An 18,890-nucleotide genomic window follows, 5' to 3' on the forward strand; every position below is an offset into this window, starting at 1 on the left:
ATGGCTGCCTGGTTATCATAATACAACATCAAGTGTCTTTCAAACTCAATTCCCAATTCTGTAAGGAGAGACTTCAGCCATAATATTTCAGCAACACCATTAGCCATAGACCTATATTCAGCTTCAGCACTGGACCGAGCAACAACATTTTGTTTCTTGCTCCTCTATGAAACTAAATTTCCTCCAACAAAGGCACAATACCCTGAAGTAGAACTCCTATCGTCAATAAAACCTGCCCAATCTACATCAGTGTATACTTCAATCTTCATATGGCCATTATTTTTAAAAAGTATACCTCGACCTGGACACCTCTTCAAGTAGGCTAAAATCCTCTCAACAGCAAGGAGGTGTGAGGTCTTGGGAGAGTGCATGTACTAACTAACAACACTGACCGCATAAGAAATGTCAGGGCGAGTCAGACATAGGTCGAGAAGTCTTCCTACAAGCCGTTGATACATACCTTTATCTTCCAGAGGCTCACCATCCTCTGCATAAATCTTATGATTTTGCTCAATGGGAGTATTAGTAGGCTTAGCTCCCAATTTTCCTGTCTCTTCCAAGAGATCAAGAACATACTTCCTCTGGGAAGAAAAAATGCCATGCTTGGACCTTGCCACTTCAATCCCAAGGAAATACCTTAACTCACCCAGGTCCTTTACTTCAAATTCTTGATTAAGCAGTTGCTTAAGAGAGTTAATATCATCAATATCACTTCCCGTCACAACAATGTCATCTACATACACAGCTAGGAGAGTCAAAGTAGATCCTTTCTTCTTAATGAACAATATGGTCAGATTTGTCTTGAACATAGCCAAAACTTTCCAAAGCAAGTCTGAATCTATCAAACCATGCCCTTGGAGATTGTTTTAGACCATACAAAGCTTTCTTCAACTTACAAACTTTCTTACCAATCTCTGTATTATAAAAACCAAGAGTTAACTCCATATACACCTCCTACAAGTCACCATTTAGAAATGCATTCTTAACATCCATCTGAAACAGAGGCCAAGAGAAGTTAGCAACAAGAGATAGTAAAAACCCTGATGGTATTCATTTTTGCAATTGGTGCAAAGGTCTCCAAGTAATCAATACCATAAGTTTGAGTGTATCCCCTAGTCACCAGTCTAGCTTTATTTCTTTCAACTGTACCATTAGCATTATACTTCACTGTGAATATCCACCTACACCCAATAGGCTTCTTCTCTCTTGGTTGATCAACCAGTTCCCAAGTATCATTCTTTACAAGGGCATCCATCTCTACCTTCATTGCTTCCTTCCACTCAGGGACAACAAGGGCCTCTTGAACTGTTCTAAGAATGGGAATTTCAGCAATGGAGGCTAAAAAGGACTTATATGATGATGAAATGTGATCATAAGAAAGGAAATGAGAGATACAATGGGCAGAGGATGAGGTACACCGACGCTTCCCCTTACGTACTGCAATCGGGCGGTCAAGGTCATCTAAGGATGGCTGAGGCACAGTAGTGGAAGAGGGTATGCCATTAGTAGTAGGAGTGGGTAAGGAGGAGGCAATACCTGAATCTGGTGCCACAGAAGAGATAGGAACTGGCCTAGACTAATCATTACTAGAACCAACTTGCCGCCACCATCTTCTATGGAGCACCCTGAATTCTTTACACTTTTGACAACTCCCCTCATTACACTCCCCTCCACTTGTAGGAATAGGTAAAGGAACATCTTGAGCAAATACACCCTGCCCACCACTCTCCCCCTGAGGTGAAACCCTAGGGTAATAGGGGACATCTTCAAAGAAAGTGACACCCATAGATACAAATCTAGTTCTCAAGACAGGGTCATAACAACAATATCCCTTTTGATTTTGTGCATACCCTAGGAAGATACAGTTGGCAGCCTTAGGATCAAATTTTGAACGGGCTAGCCCAAGGGTTTGGACAAAACAAGTGCAACAAAAGGTTTTGGGAAGAACAGAAAACTGCTTCTTATCAGGATACAACAAGTTAAAAGGAGCTTTCATGTCCAAGACTCGTGAAGGAATCCTTTTAATGAGATAAACGACAGTAAGAATGGCATCCCCCCAGAAATGAATAGGAACATTAGTATTCAACATGATTTTTCGTCCAACTTCAAGGATGTGCCTATTTTTCCTCTCAGCTACACCATTTTGTTGAGGTGTATGAGGACAAGTGCTCCGATGAATCACTCCATGCTCAAGGAGATAAGAAGATAAGGGTTTTGCAAAATATTCTTTGGCATTATTAGATCTAAGATTTTTTTATTTTAACCCCAAAATGAGTTAGGATCATTTGATGAAAAATGTGGGTCAAAGTGGGAACCTCATTCCGAGAGCGCTTGAGGTAAACCCATGAAAACCGAGAGTGGTCATCAACAAACAATAGGAAGTATTTGTACCCACCCATAGCAAGAATATGATAGGGCCCCCAATCATCAATATGCATAATTTCAAAAAGAAAAGAACTTCTTTTATTACTTTGTGAATAATTTGATCTACAATGCTTTGCCAACTCACAACTCTCACACTTTAAACTGGACACTTGGATTGACTCAAACAAATTAGGAAAAAGACTCCTTAAAGACTCAAAAGATAGATGACCCAATTGATTTTGCCAAAGCATAATCTGACTCATAGGTTGGACACAAAAAACTTCCCATCATCTTGTAGCCAGATCCCAGGTGGATGTTCAAGCAAGTAGATCCCATTCGTCTCACGGCCAGTCCCAATCACCTTCCTTGTAGCCAGATCCTAGAAAACACAATGATCAGGGAAAAAGGTCATTGAACAGTTTTGGTGTTTAGTGATACTACTGACGGAAAGCATAGTACTTAGTTTAGGAACATGCAGAACTGAGGATAAGGAAATAGCATCAGAGACATTGATGTCTCCCTTGCTAGAAATAGGGACAAGAGAGCCATCAACAATATCTCTGCCAGGGGACAAGCAATAGGTGTGAAATAACGAAGATAAACTGGTTATATGATCAGATGCACCTGAATCTATAATCCAAAAATGGCTAGTTCTACCTGGGTAGAGGCATGATAGGTAGTGGCCCTTGTACTTGATTGAGAAAAAGTAGAACTGGGAGGAGGAGTAGAATGAGATTGTCCAGAGAAACCAACTTCACTATCTAGCCGAGAGAAAGCAGCCCTAACAATAGCCAATGCATCAAGAGAACTGGATCTAGTGTTGGGAGTGATGAAGCTCCTATGGTTACAACTGTGGATGAAACTCCTGTGGTTATAGCTGCATTAGCATTTGCCTTCTTGTTCCTAAGTCTTTCTGGAATTAACTGAGGATGAAGCTTCCAGCAAGTGTCCTTAGTATGTTTTGGCTTCTTACAGTAGTCACAAAACACATCCCTCTTTCTATCCTTCTTTACATCCCTCTCCTTATCACCTCTAGTCTTCGGTTTTATAGCTGCTAAAGCTGATTCCATAGATGGAATTTGTAGCATAACTTTCCTTCTACTTTCCTCACTATGTATTGGAGAGTAGGCTTGAGATAAAGAGACACTATCTCTAGTGAGAAGTTGTTGTCTTACAATGTCACAGTCAGAGTTTAGCCCAACCAGGAATTCAAACACTCTATTTTTCTCAACTAATTTTCTGTATGTGGCAGCATCTTTTTGGCTCTCCCACTCAATAGTCTAAAGATGATCAATCTCATACCACAATGATTTCAAGGTGGAGAAATAGACCGACACAGGTTTCTCCCCTTGTTTAAGATTATTCACCTCAATTTTCAGTTCATAGGCTCTAGCAACATTAAGGGGATGAGAATAGGTTTCTTTCATATTGTCCCAAATCTCCTTAGCTGTCTTTGCTCAAAGATAGTTTCTACTGATATGATGCTGCATGGAGTTGCATAACCAAGTCATAACCAAATAATTTTCTTGGACCCATTTAGAGAGGGAAGGGTCCTCTTGTGCTGGTTTCTTTGTGTCTCCCATCACATACCCCAGCTTTCCCCTCCCTCCAATGGCCACCACGGCTGATTGGGCCCATTCTAAATAGTTTGTTCCATCAAACTTGACTATAGTAATCTGAAATGAACTGTTGTCAATAGAGTTTAAAGCTCCTACAAGTCCTCCATTTGGTTTGTTCTCATTTCCGGCCATTTCCATGCTGAAATGGATAAAGGATAACCACTGAATGGAGAGTACATCACTGTCCAAACTCCTTTTCCAAACAGAAATTCCAAGTACTGTCCAAACAGAACCCAAAGTAAATAAAAACTTCAAAGGCCTTTTTATGAACACAAGGTGGGCAGTAGAGGAGACCTACACTGTCAAAACAATACAGCCCAGAAGAACAGTCCGTAAAGAAGCCCTAAAACAGTCCAAGAGAACAGCAGAACAACTGTACTGATTCCAGAGAGATTTCAGACACTTGACAGTCCAAAAAAAACAAAATGAAAAACAACCCAGAAATTACTGGGCGTCACTCTCAATCTCTGATTTAAGCTCTAAATCAGAAACCAACCTGTTTTCTCCGATTCTTCCTGGTCACCGGACAGCTCTCCAAGTATTTTGAACCTTGGGCACCTTCTTCTATCTCCAATGACCTCCAAGAACCAGGCAAATCAAGCTGAAACTTCCAGCCGTAGAACTACTCTCATGTAGTCAGCTGGATAATACCTACATGAGAGCCCTAACCAGGTTTAGGCCTGTTCTGATACCAAGTTGTCTGAAACCAAGGAGGTTCAGACCTGCTTAGTAAACAAAAGAAAAACAGAGATGAAAGAAGAGAAGAGAAAGGAAGAAGAGAGGAGGAAGAGAGAATAGAAGAGAAAGAGGGGTTCGGTCTGGCTTAGTCTGGAACAAGCACACTTGGAGAGCGCAGTAAAACTCGGCCCCAAGTGATATTTAAAATAGGTCTACAACAATAAGTGGTTCAATGACAGGAATGCCCCTGTCACTAGAAACAACAGAAAAAGAATTCTAACAGTATTCTAACAGCACTATAAACAAAGGAAAAACATATGAACAAGTGGGGACCACAAGCTGGTCAACCATTTTCTCTACAAGAATGAAATTACTATTTATATTAATTCTTATAATTGCTATTTGTAGTAAATTTTGACTTGTTATTTTAGTAATTTCTGAGTTCTTTATATTGGTAGGAGTTATGGTCTAAGCACAATTCCTAGTTCTAGTCCAAATTGTTTTCTTTATGTCTTTAAGCTATATAAAAGGGGGGCGTCCAATGCAAAAAAAAAAAAAAAAACAGAAAAAAATCTCCCCTTAATGACAATCTAATAGAAGAATAAAAATTTACTCACCAACAATCAATGCAAGAATATTTAAAAGCATGAAATAACTATCTATGGTACTTGGCTATTGAGAGCCCAATAAGGCAAAACTCCAAGTGGTGGTTCAAGGCTGCAACTAGCAAGGATTTTAGGACATGTTTGTAGAAGGTGATTCACAAATGGTCATTAGGTGGTTAAAAGTAGAATGTGAAGTACTTTGGCAATTGACACACCTCAAGCACCAGATAAGGGAAGTAGGGTACTTGACTAATGAAATAGAAACTGAGTTGGATCAGTTTAGTTGAGGCAAGGTTTCAATGATGATGATCCCTATGAAAAATAAAAGAACTGAGAGTAACAGTATGAACATGATTCTTATGGATTTTGTAGTCATGGAGAAGACAAATATGAATCCTGTAGAACAAAAACACAAGTGAAGGAACAAGAAATTACAAATATATAATGACATTCAAATGAAATTAAATGGTTGGTTGGTCAACATCTATACAACAGTTAAGTCAATTGATTGACTCCTTGGACACAAGTTGAGGGAAACTCATTTAAATAGTTGTAATAACTAATCTTAGAAAAATATTTTTAAAACCAACTGTACCAGTAATCTTTCCTTTGTTTTTCAGATAGAGCAGATCATTTACCATTTTATTAGTGCCAACTTTATTTACTAAATAAAACACCAACTTCTTTCTTTAATTGATTCCCTTCCAAATGCTATCTTGTGGAATTTTTAATTTATTCACATATTTGTGCAATGTTGTAATTTTCTTTTCTAAGTGATTGATTATTTTAGTTACCACCTTTTACTATAGTTTCTGAAAATTGAGCATTCAGAGATATTTATTTAGTCCTCTGTCAGATTATCAATCCATGATCTCATCATGAAGATGTGAGGCTTGGAGCAATGATTATGAATTCAATTAATTGTTTTGAAGTACCAAAGATAGGAAAACTAGGCTTACCTAAAGGTTCAGCTTTCCTTGAATTTTCTGTTTTCACAAGAATCAACTCAAGTTCCTTACTGATATAATGATATATTTGTTGGATTCTTTTATGAACTTCTAGGTTGCATGGGAGATTTCTTTTCAAATTTGTTCCGAGTATTCCTTGACTGAACCTCATGTTGCACAAGTAGTTACAGGAGCACTTTCTTCTGATGCTGCTTTATTTGTTGGGAACAGCATGGTCATACGTGACGTGGACATGTATGCTCAGGGTTGGGTAAATTCTACCTCTGATGCTGCATCAAGAATGCCAACCTGTAATTTGCTATGCCGGGGAATACAAGTGGGTGGTAACAGGGGGGCAAGTGGTATTGATGGATTGCTTAGCACAGCTATTGGATTTGCGGTAGGATGCAATAAGCGAGTAAGTACTTTAGACATTTCCACTTGTTTTAATTATAAGGGTTCTACTGGACCTCACTCATAAGAGTCAATGGCATTATATTCTGATATTTGGCAAGTGATAAGGTATTGGCATTATATTCTGATATTTGAGGTGACAGAGAAGAAGTGCTAATGAATATAGAGCCTATTGGCTAGTATTGAAGAATATTATTTAGATATACTTGTATTCTTTCCCGATAATCGAAGAGAGTGACATGATGGTCAGTAAAGAAATTTAGAGTGATACTTGTATCCTATGCATGTGATTGAGCTAGGTGGTTTTTGATATTTTATCACATTTGTGGATGGCATACAAGATACGCATGGCTTATTAAGATATAATGTCCCACATATTATTCGTGATTTCTAACACATGGTTGCTACTCAGTTTGATACTTGGGTAAATAATGGTGTATGTAGTCTGATGTTTTGGGTGTAGAGGGAGTATTCCATAAAGTGTCCCTTCTTTTGACCTTTTCTGTACACATCTTTGTACTCATGTTAATTAAATTTTTCATTAGTCATAAAAAAGTCCCACGATAAAGATGGGAGACAGTAACTCAAGGTGTTCTTCTGGGTTAATATCAAAATTGAGACAGAAGATTCTTAGGTCACTTAGACTTATCTCAGACCTGTGTAGATAAGGGTGCACAAAATACAAAAAGGCAATTGACGGGTATGCACAGATATGCCTACATACATACATAATGCCTAGACTTTTAATATCAATATAAAAATCCTTAGACTTGACCAGCCCGTGGTCATCCTATTTGGTTCACTGTGTGTGGACTTTCTCTGAACCCTAAAGCATGTAAGCTATGCTGGGCCAAGGAGAACTTAGTCCAGCTGATTGCTCACTCCTAGTCATAAGACTTAATTATCAGTATTTCATGCTCTTGTTAGTTTCGCTTAGCTAAAATACATTGTTCAGCTTTATTTCAGTGGTTCAAAGTGATATCTGAAATGATCAAATCAGAAGAAACTTATAAACTAGATCATATATGTTCAATCATTGTCACTTGCTCAACAAATACAATTTTGCATATTATTCATTTTTTCACAATACTATTTGATCATATTGAAAATTTGTAGTTTAAGGTTGTGTTTGGTTTGAAGGGTGTTATCAGACCTGTACTTAATCCAATAAACCAAGAAAAACACCTGCAGCAGTCTCTGGAAGAGAGGTAATAGAGAGGAAGAAGAAGAGAAGAAGAATACGAAGAGAATAGGGCAAACGATCTCAGTCAAATGAGACTAAACTGCCACCCCTATATGCTTATATTCATAATGAAATGAAAATTACAATATTACCCCTGTTACTATGATTTAAGAACAGAGACAAAACAGAATTAGAAAGAGAAGGAAAAAGGCTAAAATAACCCTAGGAAAAACACTGTATTTTAACACCCCCCCTCAAGTTGGAGCATATATATATCATACAACTCCCAATTTGTTACAAATGTATTTCATCCGAGCACCATTCAATCCTTTGGTGAATAGGTCAGCTAGTTGATCTTCAGACTTCACATATTGGGTAATGATTTCTCCACTAACCACCTTTTCTCTTACAAAGTGACAATCCACCTCTATGTGTTTAGTCCTCTCATGATACACTGGATTGGAGGAGATATGAATGGCCGTCTGGTTGTCACAAAATAGCTTCATGGAAGTTGTGATTGATATTCCCATTTCCTGTAACAACTGTTTTAACCACACCAACTTGCATGTAGTGTGAGCCATGGCCTTTAGGGGTGGAAAATGGGTGGGTTAGGTTGGGTTGGACAAGGGGTGAATATCAACCCACCTATATTGACCCACCAGCCCACCATGACCCATCACCAATCCTTGTTAAAGGGTCATAACCCACCTTAACCCACCCATATTGACCCACTTGACCCATCCATATTGACCTTTAACCACCCTCACCCATACTAACCCACTTACCCTCACTTATAAATACAAAAATGGGTCGGGACGACCCGTATACGCAAAAAAATAAATTTTGAGAGAATAATCTCTCAAGACTGCCACGTGACAAAAACAAGTGAGGTCAACCCGTGTACCCGAAAATGCAAAAATTGAAGAAAAATTGCAGAAAATGCAAAACAAATACCAAAAAATTGTAGAAAAATACCAAAAATTACTAAAACTACAGAAAATTAAAAAATTTTGCAGAAAAAATCAGAAAATATGCAAAACCAGAAAATTGTAGGAAATGCACGAATAACACCAAAAAATCCAAAAAGTATGCAAAAAAGCACAAAAAATTGTAGAAAATGCAGAAAATACCAGAAAATTACAAAAAAAATGCAGAAAATGACAGAAAATGCAAAAAATGCATAACTTTTATAAAAGTGCTTTCGCAAAAGTACTTTTATGAAAGTACTTCTACAAAAGTACTTCTATAAAAGTGCTTCCATAAAATTACTTTCATAAAAGCACTTTTATGCTTTCATAAAAGTGCTTTCATAAAAGTACTTTTATAAAAGTGCTTTTGTGTAAAAGTGCTTTTGTAAAAGTGCTTTTATGCTTTCATAATAGTATTTTCGTAAAAGTACTTTAATAAAAGTGCTTTCGTGTATAAGTACTCTCGTAAAAGTGCTTTTATAAAAGTATTTTTATAAAAGTGCTTTTATGCTTTCATAAAAGTGCTTTCATAAAAGTACTTTTATAAAAGTGCTTTTGTGTAAAAGTACTTTCGTAAAAGTACTTTTATAAAAGTACTTTTATGCTTTCATAAAAGTGTTTTCATAAATGCGCTTTCGTGTAAAAGTACTTTCGTAAAAGTGTTTTCATAAAAGTGTTTTTGTAAAAGTACTTTCATAAAGTGCTTTTGTAAAAGTACTTTTATAAAAGTACTTTCATGTAAAAGTACTTATGTAAAAGTGCTTTCGTAAAAGTCCTTTTCATAAAATTACTTCATAAAATTGCACATGAACACGGAAGTTAACAAAATCTATTTTATTTCACTTTTATTCTCAAATTGAAATGTGGCATAGTGGTTTGGAAGTGTAATGAAATGTTGGCACGCTAGGAGGCTTGAGTTTAAATCACTACAACTAACATTTTTTGAGATTTGGTGAGTATAGATAGAGTTGACTTTGACCCAACCCATCTTGACCCGCGTGACTCATCCCATCCTAACCCTAATGGGTACCCTCGACCCAACCCACCCTAATCCTTTTCCATTGACCCTATTGGGTTACTCGACCCATATTGACCCACTAATAAATTGGGTGGGTAGGGTGGGTCAAATGGGATGGGGTCAAGATTGGCCAGCCCTAATGGCCTTGCACTCGGCCTCAACACTACTCCTTGCCACCACATTCTGCTTCTTGCTCTTCCAAGTGATCAAATTGCTTGCCAAAAATGTACAATAACCAGTTGTTGATTTCTTGTTAGTAATTGATCTTGCCCAACCAGCATCCATATATCTTTCCAAGACGAATTCTCTCCCTTTCTTATACAACAACCCTTGACCCAGAGCACCCTTTAAATAGCATAGAACTCTAACAATACCTTCCCAATGGACTGTCCTTGGGTTTTGCATGAATTGACTCAATAATTCAACACTGAAGGAAATGCCTGGTCTCATGATGGTTAAATAAATCAGTTTCCCAACTACTCTCCTAGTCTCTTGCATCATCTAGTATCAGCTAGGGGCTCACCCTCACTAAAGGAAGGGAAAGGTGGGGAAAACCTTTACAAAACCTTGTATTGTAAAGGTTTCCCCACCTTACCCTTCCTTTCCCTCCTATCTTTTCCTTCAAACCAAACATAGCCTAATATTTATCCATGTCATAGGCCTCTAATGTTGGTATTTTTGTTCATTAACATGTTTGAAATTTCCTGCTGCATGTTTTCATTTTTAATCTAATTTTCTTTAGGTGCTTTGCTTGATTGGAGATGTATCCTTTCTTCATGATACAAATGGATTGGCACTTCTTAATCAAAGGTAGTAGTTTCTGTCTGTTAAGAAAAAATTCCTTCATAGGTGGCCTAATGTGTCTATGCATGTACTGTTAGTAACTTATAGTTGGTAAAGGATCTTGATGGTGCACAAATTCATGCAGCGGTGTGTGTGAAGTCATCATTGTTGCTGTGAGGACATTAATCCTCTACAAAGAAGCTGAATTATGTAGAATTACTTCTAGAATTCTTTTATATATCAAAAGAAATCTCCCACAGAATTCTAATCCATTCAATCCCAGGAAGTCCAGAAGGCAAAACCTTCCCTTAATAAGTGAAGGGCTTGTTTACATTTCATCATTTAAGTATATTTATAATTTATAGGAAAAGACCCTAAACTTAACTTAGGAACCAAGAAACCATTCCAAACCATTTAACTATAGTAACTAATGTTAAAAAAGAATAAAATAAATTTGAGAATGATCAAAATATTCTCACTGCAGTTTAGGAAGCTAGGTGTTTTTATCTGACAAGGTGAGTTGATGCCTAGGTGCCTAGGTTTGCCTGGATGAGAAGTAATAAACAAATATAAACATATTTTATAATGTATGTACATAATCACACATATTAGGGATCTTAATCATTTTTTTTGATAATTAGGGATCTTAATCATTTTGCATGTGCATTTTTTATTTTTATCCCCTCTGAAGTAGAGGTGTTATTGAAAAATCTTGTCATTACTTCTGAAAATTATAGTAATTTTGTCCTAATAATAATAAACTATTACACCACAAATTAAATTAGTAAGGGAAAAAACAACTACTTTAATTTTTATAAATAATGAGAAGATTTTTGAATAACCTCTCTACTACAAAGGAGAAAAACCACTTGTACAATGACTTCAGATTCCTACTTTTTAGTTCCATATTCAGCCTTATCAATTAAGAGTAGGTAACAAACACTCATAAATATATAAATGGGGAAAATTAGTTATTTTCCTTTACTAATACATTTATATCTATACCACTGGCCTTGTTTTTCCCTGCTGAAAATGTCATCCTGTGTTCTCTTAAGATTGTTTGCTTGTTGTCTTTCTCTTAACATTGCCTATGCATCTAAAAGTAAAAGAATACTTGGTTGTTGCCTTCAATGGAAAGAAGATCGGCAAATGGGCTGGCAGATTTCCTAGCCAAACAAGGAGCACATAGGAATCAGTTCTTTTGGGCCTGCTTGTAAGTTTTATGTTGTAGTTTAGAGGCAGCACCTTGCGCCTCTTGATGGGGAGTTGTATGATGTATACTGTGATTTTATTCTAATTAATAAAATCACCATTACTTATAAAAAAAAAAAAAAGAATACTTGGTTGTTGCCTAATAAATTAATGCTCGCCTAGTGTGTTACTTGGGTGACACTTCATTGTGGAAGATCATACCACATCTGTATTGGTCATAATTTTTCTCAAGGAGTGTACAAATTCTATCATTGTTGTGTTAATGGATAAGCAATTGAGTAAACTTTCCATTGAGCCAGTACCATGCCAAAGAGAAAGTCTTGACACTCCAAACACATAAATGGAACATAAATGTGACAGTCTCCTCATTTTATTCTTCGTGTTTTTTTTTTTTTTTTTTTTTTTTTTGCTTTGAGTCAGTGGCATGACATGACAGAAAGAATAATAAGGAAGTAAAGAAAAAAAGAAAGCAAAATGATACCCTTGGGTGGGGTGAGGAGCTTATTGAACCATAATCCTCCTACATGCACATATCTGTATTCAAGTTAGTAATTCCATACAAGTATTATAACTAAATGGTAAAGTTGAACCATACTTGGAAGAAGTAGAACTGTTACTGTGTAATCAGAGAAGTAATACAGGTTCGAAGAGAAGGAGAGAGGGAGAGAAGAAGAGTTGAAAAGAGGAGGAGGAGAAAGAAGGGGTTCGGTGATTGATGTATATGCCGCCCCATATACCTCTTTATTTATAGCTTTAGTTTCCTTACAAGAATAGGAAATAAACAAAAAGTTCTAGTCCTAATAAAACAAAGAAAAAGGATAAACATAATATGGATAAGGCCAGCCGACCCAACTTAAAAGAAATTAGAAACAATAGTGTGTGGGTATGGAACCACACACACTAGAGCCTGAGTGTGGGTATGGACTCATCAACTATTTATTCACTCCCCCTCAAGTTGGGATTAGATATTTGTCATGCCCAACTTGTGAAGATCTGTTTCCAACTTGGTTTTTGTGACTGCTTTGGTGAAGAGATCAACTAACTGCATGTTTGGGGCAATGTAAGGAAGGCATACGTTTTGAGATGCGACTGACTCTCGGATAAAATGTCTGTCAACCTCGATATGCTTAGTCCTGTCATGCTGTATTGGGTTGTGGGCAATATTAATTGCAACTTGATTATCACAATACAACATCAGAGGCTTCTCATAATCAACCTCTAACTCATTAAGCAAGGATCTCAGCCATAACACTTCTACAACACCATTGGTCATGGATTTGTATTCTGCTTCGGCACTGGAGCGAGCAACAACATTTTGTTTCTTGCTTCTCCAGGAAACAAGATTTCTCCCCACAAATGCACAATATCCAGAGGTGGACCTCCTGTCATCAACACATCCAACCCAATCCGCATCTGTATACACTTATATTTTCATATGACCATTATTTTTGAAGAGTATACCTCTCCCTGGATATCTCTTTAAGTAGGCAAGAATTCTTTCTACTGCAAGGAGGTGGAGGTCCTAGGAGAATGCATGTATTGACTGACAACACTAACGACATAAGAAATATTTGGTCGGGTTAGGCAGAGATAAAGAAGTTTCCCAACCAGCCTTTGGTACATAGCCCTGTCCTCAAAGAGTTCTCCACTTTCTTCACTTATCTTATGGTTAGGCTCAATGGGAGTATCAATAGGTTTTACTCCTAACTTGCCAGTTTCTTCCAATAAGTCTAGAACATACTTTCTTTGGGAGATGAAAATGCCATGCTTAGATCGAGCTACCTTAATTCCTAGGAAATAGTGTAACTTTCCTAGGTCCTTCACTTCAAATTCCTTGTGAAGGTGCTGTTTAAGGGTTTCAATTTCATTAGTGTCACTTCCCGTTATCACAATGTCATCTACATAGACTGCAAGTAGGGTCAGGGAGTGACTTGTCTTCTTAAAGAAGAGAGTGTGGTTTGACTGAGCCTGTATGTATCCGAATTTATCCAAAGCCAGTCTAAACCTATCAAACCAAGCTCTCGGAGATTGTTTCAGCCCATACAAGGCCTTCTTCAAAAGGCAAACTTTCTTTCCTGCTTCTGTACTATAAAAACCAGGGGGTAACTCCATGTATACTTCCTCTTGCAAGTCTCCGTTGAGGAAGGCATTCTTAACATCCAGCTGAAATAGAGGCCATGAGAAGTTTGTAGCAATGGATTGAAGAACTCTGATAGTGTTTATTTTTGCAACAGGTGCAAAGGTTTTTGTATAGTCTATGCCATAAGTTTGTGTGAATCCCTTTGCAACCAATCTAGCCTTATACCTTTCTACAGTACCATCAACATTATATTTCACAGTAAACACCCATCTGCATCCAATAGGTTTCTTTCCTTTAGGCTGATTAACTAGTTCCCATGTGTTGTTCTTGATAGGAGCATCCATCTCTACTTGCATTGCTTCCTTCCATTCAGGTATCAAAAGAGTTTCTTGCACTTTTCTGGGTATAGGAATAGCAGAAATAGATGCCAAGTAAGATTTGTAGGATTCTGAGATATAATTATAAGAAAGGAACTTGGAGATGCAATGGGCAGTGGATGAGGTGCAACGATGCTTCCCTTTTCGAATAGCAATTGGAAGATCAAGGTCATCTGTCGGTGAAGGTTGAACATTTGTAATAGTAGGATCAACAGTGGGAGCAGTAGTAGTGTCTGAATCTGGGATTGTAGAGGATTTTGGAACTAGTTTGGATTGCTGTTGAGTATGAGAATCAACCTGCCTCCACCACTTTCTATGATACACTCTCAACTCTACATTTTTGACAACCTTCTTCACAATCCCCCCCCCCCCCTTTAGTAACTAGGATAGGTAAAGGAACTTTTGGGGCTGAAACTGAAATCCCTTCCTCACTATTCTCCTCCTAAGGAGAAGCCTTATAATAGTAGGGCATATCTTCAAAGAAGGTGACATCCATGGACACAAAGCGCTTCCCTGAAACTGGCTCATAACAGCAATATCCCTTTTGATTTTGTGTATACCCAAGGAAAATACATTTAATGGCTTTGGGATCAAACTTGGAGTGATGAGGTCCAAGGATTTGAAAAAAAATGGTACGCCCAAAAGTTTTCAGGGGAATGGTGAACAGGTCCTTATTTGGATATAGAAAACTGAATGGGGTTTGCATGTTTAGGACCCGTGAAGGAACCCTGTTAATGAGGTATATGGTTGTACGGACTGCATCACCCCAGAAGCGTATGGGAACATTAGAGTTGAGCATGATGCTTCTGGCTACCTCTAAAATATGCTTCTCAGCAACCCCGTTTTGCTGAGGTGTGTGAGGATAAGTGCTCTGATGAATGATCCCATGATCAAGGAGATAGGATGCCAAGGTAGACCCTTGGCATTATCAGATTTGAGAATCTTGAACTTGGTTTCAAATTGGGTTAGAATCATCTGATGGAAAGTTTGGGCTAGAGAGGGGACCTCATCTTGAGAGTGCATAAGGTAGACCCATGAAAAACGGGTATAGTCATCAACAAATAATAAGAAATATCTGTAGCCCCCCATGGTGGGAGTATGGTAGGGCCCCCAAACATTTGTATGCACAATCTCAAAAGGAAGGTTGCTTCTTTTATTACCTAAAGGATAAGATGATCTACTATATTTTGCAAGTTCACAACTTTCACATTTTAACCCAGACACTTCTACTGACTCAAACAAGTTTGGAAAAAAACTCTTTAAAGACCCAAAAGATAAATGACCTAAGCGGTTGTGCCAAAGCATAGTCTTACTACAAGACTGAAAAACAAACAATTTCCCTGCTTCACTCTGCTCCCCCTGTGAATGTTCAAGCAGGTAGACTCTATTCATCTCATGGCCAATCCCAATCACATTTTTCGTTTCCAGATCCTGAAAAATACACCGATTAGGGAAAAATGTTACCGGACAGTTTTGATTTTTAGTAATACTACTAATTGAAAGTAAGTTATCACTAAGTTTGGGAACATGTAAAATTGAGGATAGGGTGGTGGTATCTAATAATCTGGTGTCTCCCTTACCAGAAATTGGTACAAGAGAGCCATCAACAATAGAAACTTTGTCTCTCCCAGAGGATAAATAATAGGTGCTAAATAGAGTAGATATGCTGGTCATATGATCCGAAGCACCTGAATCTATTACCTAGAAAGGTCTAGTATTACCTGGGATAGAAGCATGGCAAGCAATAGCTCTTGTACCTATATGAGCAGGGGCTGAAGTAGGCTGAGCTGGTGTAGGATAAGCTGAATTACTAAATTCATTTTCTAGCTGAGTCAGAGCAGCTCGGATTGCAGCTAGGGTATCTAGAGGAGTGCCTCTTGTGCCTGATGAAGTTGTACTATTAGTGTTGACAGCCATATTAGCATTCCCTTTCTTATTTCTGAGTTTTGCTAGAACTAGATGAGGGTGCAACTTCCAACAGGTGTCCTTAGTATGTTTAGGTTTCTTGCAGTGTTCACAACTTCACATACTAAGTCCTTAGCTTCCTTCTTCTCCTTATCCCCTCTCCCCTCCCCCCCAGATTTAGGTTTAACTGCTGCCAAAGGCTGATTCGGAGGGCTGTTGCTGCAACATAACCTTTTTTCTAGTTTCTTCACTGTGCACTAGGGAATAGGCTTGTGATAAAGTCACACTATCTCTTGTCAACAACTGCTGTCTCACAATGTTATATTCAGAATTCAGACCAGTTAGGAACTCAAAAACTTTGTTAGTTTCAACCTGCTTTCTATATATTTGTGCATCTTTTTGGCTCTCCCACTCAATTGTTTCAAGATGGTCAATTTCATCCATAGGGATTTCAAGGTTGAAAATTAAACGGAGACCAGCTTCTCTTCTTGCCTCAAATTTTTAATCTCACATTTCAGCTCATAAGCCCTAGCAACATTAAGGGGCTAAGAGTAGGTTTCCTTCATAACATTCCATATTTCCTTAGCTATTTTGGCCCACAAGTAGTTTCGGCTGATGTGTTGCTGCATAGAGTTGCACAGCCATGTCATCACCAAAAAATTTTTTTGAACCCACTTAGCATAAGTAGGGTCCTCCTTGGTTGGTTCCTTCACATCCCCTAGCAAGAAGTTCAGTTTTCCTCTACCCCCAATAGCCATCATGGCTGATTGGGCCCATTCTAAGTAGTTTGATTCATCAAACTTAACAGTTGTAATCTGAAAGGTGTTCTCAGTCATGTTACCTGAACCACCAGTCCCAAAAACACCTTCCCCTTGGTTTTTGAACTCCATTCTAGGTTAGGAGATGATTAAGAAAAGGCTTTAAACTACTGTAATAACAAAAACTGTACCCCAAGGCTGATAACAGCCGACCTAGGACAATGATTTTGCAGTTACCCAGAAACAGATAACAGTCAACTACTGTCCTGGAATTAATATCAGTCCTGGACTTTAGGTTTTCCTCCTAAAAATAGGTGAAAGAGAAGAGATTTTCTAGCCGCACTTCTCTGAATGAACAACAAAGACCTTTGAATATCAATCTCAAAGAAAAAGAACTTACTTTCTGAAGAAAAGTAGTAAATTTATCTCTTACTGCTGCTGGCCTCAAGAAAAGAAGGAACTTGCCCAAAAAAACTGATTGCTTTTATGAAGAGCAGAATGCCAACTTGTCTCTTACTGCTGTCGGCCTCAAGAAAAGGAGAAATTTGCCCAGAAAACTGATTGCTATCTTCAGTCTTCAAATTTGATCAATCAACTACTGTCAGCACCTTGAATCTTGATCAAAGAACCAAGAAAAAACTGATCGGCACCTCCAATCTTGATCAAAGAACTGATCTAGATCACTTAATTCTTGCCTGATTGCAAGAAGCACTCTCCAATCTTAGGACAGCTGCTAAAGCCTTCTTGTAACCTCCAAGAATCAGCCGAAGTAAGGATCTTTCTGAACTTCCAGCCCTAAATAATTCTCATGTGGTCGGCTGAATTAAATCCACATGAGAAACCCTAGATCAAATGCTCTGATACCAAATTGGAAGAAGTAGAACTGTTACTGTGTAATTAGAGAAGTAATACAGGTTCGAAGAGAAGGAGAGAGGGAGAGAAGAAGAGTGAAAGAGAGGAGGAGGAGAAAGAAGGGGTTCGGTGGTTGATGTATCTGCCACCCCATACACCTCTTTATTTATAGCTTTAGGTTCCTTACAAGAATAGGAAATAAACAAAAAGTTCTAGTCCTAATAAAACAAAGAAAAAGGATAAACATAATATGGATAAGACCAGCTGGCCCAACTTAAAAGAAATTAGAAATAATAGTGTGTGGGTATGGAACCACACATACTAGAGCCTGAGTGTGGGTATGGAACCCCACACTCGTGACTCATCAATGTAATGGTCTCTTGCCCTTAACCACACACACTAGAGCCTGAAAAGTGCAATGAATGCTCAAGGGGTTCCTAGATCTTAGGGTGCAACCATGCAAGATGCAAGGCAAGGTGTGTGTCTAAGCAAAGTGTGGAACAACTTTTGAATTAAAAACAAAAGAAAATTAATATACAAGACTAGGGTTCGCCCCCACCCCTAGAAAGGGACAGGCTGAATTCATTGCCCAAGGGTAGTTAACCCTTGACCCAATCAGCTTGGGCTCAGTCTAGGCCCAACATTTAAACATAAATGATGCTTAGATTCAGCAACCCTATGAAGATCCAAGAATAATAGACTTTTGTAAGATGAAGCCCATTAGGTTGTCAGCCCTGTAATGGTCTCTTGCCCTTAACCTCTCAGCCCATAATTATCAAAACACTACTCATAGGGAAGGACCTCTTCCTTTACTACAAAATGCAGTGTCACACTCTCTAGTTAGATGGATCCCAGGATTAAAACCTTTTGCAAAATTTTTTCATAAATAATAATATAATATATAAATACATTTTGAAAATTAGATTTCAACTACAGTTGAAGTCCACTACCAACAATTTAGGTTTCCATCAAAGAGAATGTAAACCCTAATATTTCACTTTGTTTGACAAAGGGGCTGATCCTATCACTACCGACAACTCAATTTGGGGTTAAGTGCAACTTTCCTATTTTGCCCATCTGCCTCCATGGTCCAAGTTCAATGTTTCATCCGAACACCCACTGGCTGT

At 38.0% G+C, this 18,890-nt stretch overlaps 1 protein-coding gene across 2 annotated transcripts in view; it reads left to right on the plus strand.

The window, feature by feature from the left end:
- The window catches only part of PHYLLO (2-oxoglutarate decarboxylase/hydro-lyase/magnesium ion-binding protein), a 111,769-nt gene that overhangs the window by 66,813 nt on the left and 26,066 nt on the right, over positions 1–18,890 (plus strand). For both annotated transcript variants that reach the window (XR_016085854.1, XM_010259565.2), the window contains exons 14-15: positions 6,329–6,631; positions 10,539–10,606. Coding sequence is in view for 1 of the 2 variants with exons in the window: in XM_010259565.2 (XP_010257867.1) it covers positions 6,329–6,631; positions 10,539–10,606 (371 nt within the window). In the remaining variant the exon portion in view is untranslated. The remainder of the gene's footprint in view (positions 1–6,328; positions 6,632–10,538; positions 10,607–18,890) is intronic.

This window comes from Nelumbo nucifera, chromosome 4 (genome assembly GCF_055504915.1).
Source record: "Nelumbo nucifera cultivar China Antique chromosome 4, China Antique-T2T, whole genome shotgun sequence".
NCBI lineage: Eukaryota > Viridiplantae > Streptophyta > Magnoliopsida > Proteales > Nelumbonaceae > Nelumbo > Nelumbo nucifera.